Source organism: Anas platyrhynchos, chromosome Z, assembly GCF_047663525.1.
Source record: "Anas platyrhynchos isolate ZD024472 breed Pekin duck chromosome Z, IASCAAS_PekinDuck_T2T, whole genome shotgun sequence".
NCBI classification, from domain to species: Eukaryota; Metazoa; Chordata; class Aves; order Anseriformes; family Anatidae; genus Anas; species Anas platyrhynchos.
This window is the reverse complement of record NC_092621.1, coordinates 80,414,985-80,423,608: the sequence shown is the minus strand read 5'-3', so window position 1 is coordinate 80,423,608 and position 8,624 is coordinate 80,414,985. Positions and strand designations below refer to the sequence as shown.

Sequence of the window (8,624 nt, the reverse complement as noted above, 5' to 3'; positions counted from 1 at the left end):
CACATGCCTGCAGACCCTGACAACACTCCTATACTCCTCCCAGGAGGACAGGCCTTTTCTCCACATTTCATAGACTTTCCTCTTCCTTTTGATCTTGACGATGAGCTCTTTGCTCATCCACACAGGTCTCCTGCCCCCCTTCCCTGATTTCCTACTCTTAGGGATGCACTGATCCTGAGCTTGGAAGAAGTGCTGTTTAAATGTTGCCCAGCTCTCGTAAGCACCCGTAACTTCTAGCAATCTAGCCCATGAGATACACCCAAGTAGGTCCCAGAAGAGGTCGAAGTTGGCTCTCCAAAAGTCCAGGGTAGCAATCCTACTTTTTGCCTTTTTTCTTCCACTCCAGATCTTGAACTCCACCATCTCATGATTGTTGCATCCCAAGCTGCCCCCAACCTTTACAACCCTAAAAAGCCCACCCAAGCCCTATCACCCCTTCCTACTTTTTCACATAGGGTGAAAGGAGGCTGCAAAAGGGAGACTCCAAAATATGAAAAGGAACTTTATGTCCCTCGCAAAGATGTAAAAGGCATCAGGTGTGCAAGTATTAGAAGCACACTGGAAGAATATAGCCTGGCAAAGCACAAAGTCAGGACTGTGAACTTGCAAGCAGTGAGCTTCCAGCTGTTTAAAGACCTAGTGAATGAGATCCCCCAGAATGCTGTCCTTGGGGACAAAGGAGCTGAGCAGAGCTGACAGCTTTTTAAGGATGTTCTCCTTAGAGCACAAGAACTCCCTGTCCTTCTGTGTAAGAAAGCAAGCAGATAGGGCAGAAAACTGGGATGGCTGAGCAAATACCTGCTGGCCAGACTGAGGCACAAGAGGGAAATGCACAGGCAGTGGAAGCAGGGACATGTGGCCTGGGAAGAGTACAGCAACACTGTGCAGATGTGCAGGGATGGGATCAGGAAATCCAAGGCACTGCTGGAATTGAGCTTGGCAAGGGATTCAAAGAATAACAAGAAGGGGTTCTCTAGATGCATTGACTGCAAAAGAAAGACCAAGACAACAACTTTAACAACAACTTTGCCTTGGTCTTTACTGGTAGTCAGTCTTCCACATTTCTTGAGACCCCAAAGCTCTACATGGGTCTTGGGGAGCAGTGTCCCTCCCACTGTAAGCAACAAGCAAATTCAGGACCTCCTAATATGACAACTAAAAGTCATTGGGGCCTGATGACAGGCATCCCATGGTCCTGAGGGAATTAGCTGATGTAGTCACCAAGCCTGTCTCCACCATATTTCAAAAGTCCTAGCAAAGAGGCAATGACCCAGTAGCTGGAAAAAAGGAAACATCACTCCTATTTTTAAAAGGGTTAGAAAGGAGGACTTGGGGAAATCCAGAGCCCCACCTCCATGCCTGGCAAGATCATGGAATGGATCCCCCAGGAGGCAATGTTAAGGCACATGCAAGGCAAGGAGGTGATCCGAGACAGCCAGCATGACTTTCCTGAGAGCAAATCATGCTAGTGATTAGGTGACCACCAGTCTGGCCTTCTAGTGGCCTTCTGTGATGGAGGAACTGCGTCAGTCAGCAAGGGAAGACCAACTGAGGTCATCTACTTGGAGTTTTGTCAGGCTTTTGATGCGGTTCCACACAACATCCTAATCTCTAAATGGGTAAGATACGAATGGAGCAGGCAGTGGATAAGGAAGTGGCTAAACAACTGGACCCAGAGAGAGGTGTGTAATGGCTCTATGTCCGGGTGGATGCCAGTGACAAGTGGTGTACATCAGGGATCTATCCTGGGACCAGTGTTTTTTGACATCTTCCTCAGAGAGATAGAAAATGAATCACAGAATCACAGAATTTCTAGGTTGGAAGAGACCTCAAGATCATCGAGTCCAACCTCTGACCTAACGCTAACAGTCCCCACTAAACCATATCCCTAAGCTCTACATCTAAACGTCTTTTAAAGACTTCCAGGGATGGTGACTCCACCACCTCCCTGGGCAGCCTGTTCCAGTGTCTAACAACCCTTTCAGTAAAGAAGTTCTTCCTAACATCTAACCTAAAACTCCCCTGGCACAACTTAAGCCCATTCCCCCTCGTCCTGTCACCAGGCACGTGGGAGAACAGGCCAACCCCCACCTCACTACAGCCTCCTTTAAGGTATCTGTAGAAAGCGATAAGGTCGCCCCTGAGCCTCCTCTTCTCCAGGCTGAACAAGCCCAGCTCCTTCAGCCACTCCTCGTAGGAGATTGAGTGTACCCTGAGCAAGTTTTCGGACCACACCAGCTGAGAAGTGAAGCCAATACAAGAGAAGGAAAGGAAGCCATTCAAAGGGACTTAGACAAGCTTGAGAAGTGGGCATATCACCCTAATGAAGTTCAGTGAATCCAGATGCAAGGTGCTGCACCTTGGTCAGCGCAAAAGAACTCATGGAGAGCAGCCCTGCAGAGAAGGACTTGGGGGTTCTGGTGGACAAGAAGCTTGACATGAGCCAGCACTGCAAGCTTGCAGCCCAGATAGCCAACTGCATTCTGGGCTGCATCTATAGAAGTGTGGGCAGGAGGGAGACAAGGTGATTGCACTCCTCTACTCTGCTCCTGGAGGCCTCCTCTGGAGTGCTGAGTCCAGGCCTGGTGCTCCCAGCACAAGAAGGATGTGGGTCTGTAAGTACGGGTCCAGAGGAGGGCTACAATGTTGTTAATGGCAGGAAAAGAGGGGATGGTTTTAAACTAAAAGAAGGGAGATTTAGAGTAGAGGTTGTGAGGAATTTTTTCCCTCAGAGGGTGATGAGGCACCGGACCGGGTTTCCCAGAGAAGCTGAGGATGCCCCATCCCTGCAGGGGCCCAAGGCGAGGTTGGGTGAGGCCACGGGCAACCAGGTTGAGTGCATGGCATCCCTGGCCATGGCAGGGGGGCTGGAACTAAATGATCTTTAAGGTCCCTTCCAACCTGAGCCATTCTACAATTCTATGATTATATGATCGTATGATTGTGTGATCGTATGATTGCATGATTGTGTGATTGTATGATCCTAGGACTGTATGGTTGTGTGATTCTATGATTCTGTGAAGAAGATCAAGACGCTGACTGTGGCAGAGTCCCCACTTTTATGTTGTTTATTGAAAGCCAAGTGTGCCCTGCTAACGGCGCCGTGGGGGCGGCCTCTTGCAGGGCTGGGGAGAGTCCGGGCTGCTGTTGGCCCTCCTCTTCGGGGCGCGCCGGGGCCTCCCAGACGAGCGGTCCCTGCCCTGGCCAGGAGGAGAGGGCCCATGGCTGCAGCCCGGCACCGCAGCGTCTTCTTGTGCCGGCAGTCCTGGCTCTGAGCAGGGCTCCTCCTGCTCTGTGAGGTCAGGTGCGGTGGCTGGGTGGCCAGGATCCCCACGCAGGGCAGCACTGGAGGTGCTGGGGAGCTCCTCGGTGTCAGAAGACTCTGGGCTGCTGGAGGAGAGCTCGATGATCACAGGAGTGGCCCGGGGGGAGGCAGCAGGGCTGGGGGTGGCCTCAGGACTGTCTTCTGGCTCCCTGCTGTCCTGGGAGCCCTCAATATCCACCACAGGGCCGTTCTGCTGCTGGATGGCAGGAGCGGGTTCCAGGAGCCCCAGCTCCTCGAGGAAGTCATCGCTGCACATCTCCACAGTTTCGTGAATGAGCTGCTGCACGAAGCTCACTGTCTGGCCCTGCAGGAGGGGCTGCAGCTCCCGAACCAAGACCAGCTCATTCAGCCCGCAGCGGCACAGACAAGCGATGACATTGGCTTCCAGCACATCCTGCTCCCACCAGTCAGCCCCGAACAACTCGCTGGCTTGCTGGCGCGCCCAGGGCCTCAGAGGACCGAGGATAGCAGGGTATTCCCTGAAGAGGGCCGCCCATTCTTCGGGTGGGAGGCCGCTCACAGCAGGCTGGGGCACCGGCTCTGCAGCCTCCTGCTCATCCTGTTCGCTGTCCTCTTCGCTCTCTGCCCGGACCTCCATATAGTCATCCTCCGACCAGATGGAATAGCGGATCGCGGTGATCTTCTGCCTGCAGAGTGGGCAGGTGGCATTTTTCTCAGCCCAGCGCATGATGCATCCCAAGCAGAAGTGGTGCCGGCAGGGGATGACGACGCTGGGCTCCTTTGTGGTCCCCTGGCACACAGGGCAGGTGACATCAGCCTCTGTGGCCATCGTGCTGTCTCGCTGCAGCGGGCTGGGGAGAGCTGTGGATGGGGACCTGCTTCCCCTCGCTGGCGCCGCTGCGACAGGTGCTGCTCGCTGCAAGGAGAGAGGCCAGGGTCAGTGGCTGTGCCGGGGCAGGCAGCAGCAGTGCCCCAGCCCCTCAGCAGGAAACCCCCTGCCCGGCCCCAGCCCCAGCCCCAGCCCCAGCCCCACAGCTGGGCTGTCCCGTGCCCCACACGGGCCGCCCCGGGGCACGTGTCCCCGCACAGCTCACCTGCGCTGCTGCGAGCGCGCCTCACAGGGCCCCGGCTGCCTGAGCCAGGCAGGGCCGGGGAAACACGGGCACTGGCTGCGGGGACGGGCACTGACAGCAACTGTCGATGGCCCCACAGCACAGCTCCACCAAAGCCTCGCTCAACACTCCAAGCCTCGCACACACGCTCAGCGGGAGTCCAGGCACGAGCCAGGCTGGGAGGGGCTCTGCCGGCGCCCCAATATAAGCAGCGAGGGCCGTGAGGTCACAACCCGTTGCTGGGTGACCTCACAGCCAGTTACTGGGTGGCCTCAGGATGGGGAGACATAACGTTGTGCTGGATGGCAGCTGGCTGGGTTTTGGGTATCTGCAGAGAATGACACTGTGCCAGAATAAGAATAATGGCTAAGGAAAACAGGACAAACACAGGCAGAATCGGCGAGGACATGAAGCTACAAAATCTTGGGCCTTTCCATTTCCAAAACAAACAAACAAACAAAACCAACAACAACAAAACTAAAGTTTAGTCAAATCAAGCTGTATATACAGGGCATAGTCACAAGTGTAGGTTGTGGGCCTGTAGTACTCAGCCAGTGAGGAAACGGGAGGAATTAAACATCAGGTAATAGGGGATATAAGGTAATGGTAGGCTTTCACTGTGCACACCCCTGTTCACAGGACACCCACCATTGCAATTGTGAATAAATTAGCTTCCCAGAAGACCCTGTCTGAGAAAATGATTGAGATACTTCTCACGCCAATAAACATGGGAAGATCTACAATCCTAGGACCTATGTGCAGAGAATGTACCAAACTCTCTGTGTGAAGGGAACAATGAGGACGAATGTTAATTACTATATGTTCTGTTTATTTTTAACTTTTAAAATAGCCTTTTTCTGCTACATGGCTTTTCATCTCTTGATCGATGGATTAATAATGCAAGTTTCTGTCTTAACTGTTGGCCTAGCTGGGGCATTTGCGACCACAGAATCACAGCGTGGCTGAAGCTGGCAGGGCCCTCAGGAGCTCATCTGGTCCCACCCCTGCTCCAGCAGGGCCACCCAGAGCAGGGTGCCCAGGCCCACATCCAGGTGACATGTCCCGTGCCCCCCACGGGCCGCCCCGGGGCACGTGTCCCCGCACAGCTCATCTACACTGCTGCGAGCGCGCCTCACAGGGCCCCGGCTGCCTGAGCCAGGCAGGGGCAGAGAAACACGGGCACTGGCTGCGGGGACGGGCACCGAGAGCAGCTGCCGATGGCCCCACCGCACAGCTGATGGATGGATGCCATAGATGCCATCTCCAAGCAGTTGGAAGAATCACAGAATGACAGAATATGCCGAGCTGGAAGGGACCCATACGGATCATCGAGTCCAACTCCTGGCACCACACAGGTCTACCCAAAATTTTAGACCATGTGACTAAGTGCACAGTCCAAACACTTCTTAAATTCCAACAGGCTTGTTGGAGTGACTACTTCCCTGGGGAGCCTGTTCCAGTGTGATCAGAGTGAGGTGATTGCACCCCTCTACTCTGCTCCTGGAGGCCTCCTCTGGAGTGCTGCGTCCAGGCCTGGTGCTCCCAGCACAAGAAGGATGTGGGTCTGTAAGTACGGGTCCGGAGGAGGGCTACAATGTTGTTAATGGCTGGCAAAGAGGGGATGGTTTTAAACTAAGAGAAGGGAGATTTAGAGTAGAGGATATGAGGAAATTTTTCCCTCAGAGGGTGATGAGGCACTGGACTGGGTTTCCCAGAGCAGCTGAGGATGCCCCATCCCTGCCCCTGAAAGGCGAGGTTGGGTGAGGCCACGGGCAACCAGATTGAGTGCATGGCATCCCTGGCCATGGCAGGGGGGCTGGAACTAAATGATCTTTAAGGTCCCTTCCAACCTGAGCCATTCTACAATTCTATGAGTGTGTGATTGTACGATTGTGTGATCGTACGATTGCATGATTGTGTGATTGTATGATCCTAGGACTGTATGGTTGTGTGATTCTATGATTCTGTGAAGAAGATCAAGACGCTGACTGTGGCAGAGTCCCCACTTTTATGTTGTTTATTGAAAGCCAAGTGTGCCCTGCTAACGGCGCCGCGGCGGCGGCCTCTTGCAGGGCTGGGGAGAGTCCGGGCTGCTGTTGGCCCTCCTCTTCGGGGCGCGCCGGGGCCTCCCAGACGAGCGGTCCCTGTCCTGGCCAGGAGGAGAGAGCCCATGACTGCAGCCCGGCACCGCAGCGTCTTCTTGTGCCGGCAGTCCTGGCTCTGAGCAGGGCTCCTCCTGCTCTGTGAGGTCGGGTGCGGTGGCTGGGTGGCCAGGATCCCCACGCAGGGCAGCGCTGGAGGTGCTGGGGAGCTCCTCGGTGTCAGAAGACTCTGGGCTGCTGGAGGAGAGCTCGCTGATCACAGGAGTGGCCCGGGGGGAGGCAGCAGGGCTGGGGGTGGCCGCAGGACTGTCTTCTGCCTCGCTGCTGTCCTGGGAGCCCTCGATGTCCACCTCAGGGCTGTTTCGCTGCTGGCTAGCGGGAGGGGGTTCCAGGAGCCGAAGCCTCTCAATGAAGTTGTTGATGCACATCTCCACAGTTCTGGCAATGAGCTGCTGCACGAAGCTCATTGTATGGCCCTGCAGGAATGGCTGCAGCACCCCGACCAAGGCCTGCTCATGCAGCCCAAACAAACACAGCCAAGCAACAACGTTGGCTTCCAGCATGTCCTGCTGCCACCAGGCAGCCCCGAACAACTCCCTTGCTTGCTGGCGCACCCAGGGCCTCAATGGGCTGATGATAGTTGGGTGGTCCCTGAAGAGGGCCGCCCATTGCTCAGGCAGGAGGCCGCTCACAACAGGCTGGGGCACCGGCACTGCAGCCTCCTGCTCATCCTGTTGGTTGTAATTTTGTGGCTCTGCAGGGCGGATGATCTGCACCTCCATAAAGTCATCTTCTGCCCAGATGGAGTAGCGTACGGAGGTGATCTTCTGCCTGCAGAGGGGGCAGGTGGCATTTCTCGCGGCCCAGCGCATGATGCATCCCAAGCAGAACTGGTGCCGGCAGGGGATGACGACGCTGGGCTCCTTTGTGGTCCCCTGGCACACAGGGCAGGTGACGTCAGCCTCTGTGGCCATCGTGCTGTCTCGCTGCAGCGGGCTGGGGAGAGCTGTGGATGGGGAGCTGCTTCCCCTGGCTGGCGCCGCTGCGACAGGTGCTGTGTGCTGCAAGGAGAGAGGCCAGGGTCAGTGGCTGTGCCGGGGCAGGCAGCAGCAGTGCCCCAGCCCCTCAGCAGGAAACCCCCCGCCCGGCCCCAGCCCCAGCCCCAGCCCCAGCCCCACAGCTGGGCTGTCCCGTGCCCCACACGGGCCGCCCCGGGGCACGTGTCCCCGCACAGCTCACCTGCGCTGCTGCGAGCGCGCCTCACAGGGCCCCGGCTGCCTGAGCCAGGCAGGGCCGGGGAAACACGGGCACTGGCTGCGGGGACGGGCACTGACAGCAACTGTCGATGGCCCCACAGCACAGCTCCACCAAAGCCTCGCTCAACACTCCAAGCCTCGCACACACGCTCAGCGGGAGTCCAGGCACGAGCCAGGCTGGGAGGGGCTCTGCCGGCGCCCCAATATAAGCAGCGAGGGCCGTGAGGTCACAACCCGTTGCTGGGTGACCTCACAGCCAGTTACTGGGTGACCTCAGGATGGGGAGACATAACGTTGTGCTGGATGGCAGCTGGCTGGGTTTTGGGTATCTGCAGAGAATGACACTGTGCCAGAATAAGAATAATGGCTAAGGAAAACAGGACAAACACTGGCATATTCTGCAGAGCCCATCGCTTGGAGACGACAAAGCCCATTGCTCTGGGTGACCCTCGCAAAACCAAAGCACATGTCGGAGAGAAGTGCCAAGACACTTTGTGAACTCCATCAGGCTTGCTGCCCTCACCACTTCACTGGAAGGCCCCAGTCATTAAAAAATCCTTTCCTCATCTCCAGCCATACCCTCCACTGTCACAGCCTCATGCCATTCCCTCAGGTTTTGTCGCAGTCCCCAGAGAGCAGAGCTCAGCGCCAGCCCCTCTGCCCGCTCATGAGGAAGCTGTAGGCTGCCATAAGGCCTCTTGTCAGTCTCCTTCAGGTTGAACAAATGCAGGGACCTCAGCCGCTCCTCATCCGTCTTGCCCTCCAGGCCCTTCACCACTTTGAAGACCTCCTTTGGACACTCTCCAACAGTTTTATGTCCTTCTGATATTGCAGTGCCCAAAAATGCACACAGGACTTGAGGTGATGC

General features: G+C 56.1%; 1 protein-coding gene across 1 annotated transcript; it reads right to left on the bottom strand.

The window, feature by feature from the left end:
* Window positions 1-2,975: 2,975 nt before the first annotated feature.
* On the bottom strand, window positions 2,976-4,561 carry LOC140000754 (uncharacterized). The gene is made up of 2 exons (XM_072031488.1): window positions 4,381-4,561; window positions 2,976-4,202 (listed from the first exon to the last, which is right to left on the bottom strand). The coding sequence occupies exon 2, from the start codon at window positions 4,113-4,115 to the stop codon at window positions 3,093-3,095; it is 1,023 nt and encodes a 340-aa protein (XP_071887589.1). The 5' UTR covers window positions 4,116-4,202; window positions 4,381-4,561; the 3' UTR covers window positions 2,976-3,092.
* Window positions 4,562-8,624: the final 4,063 nt, after the last annotated feature.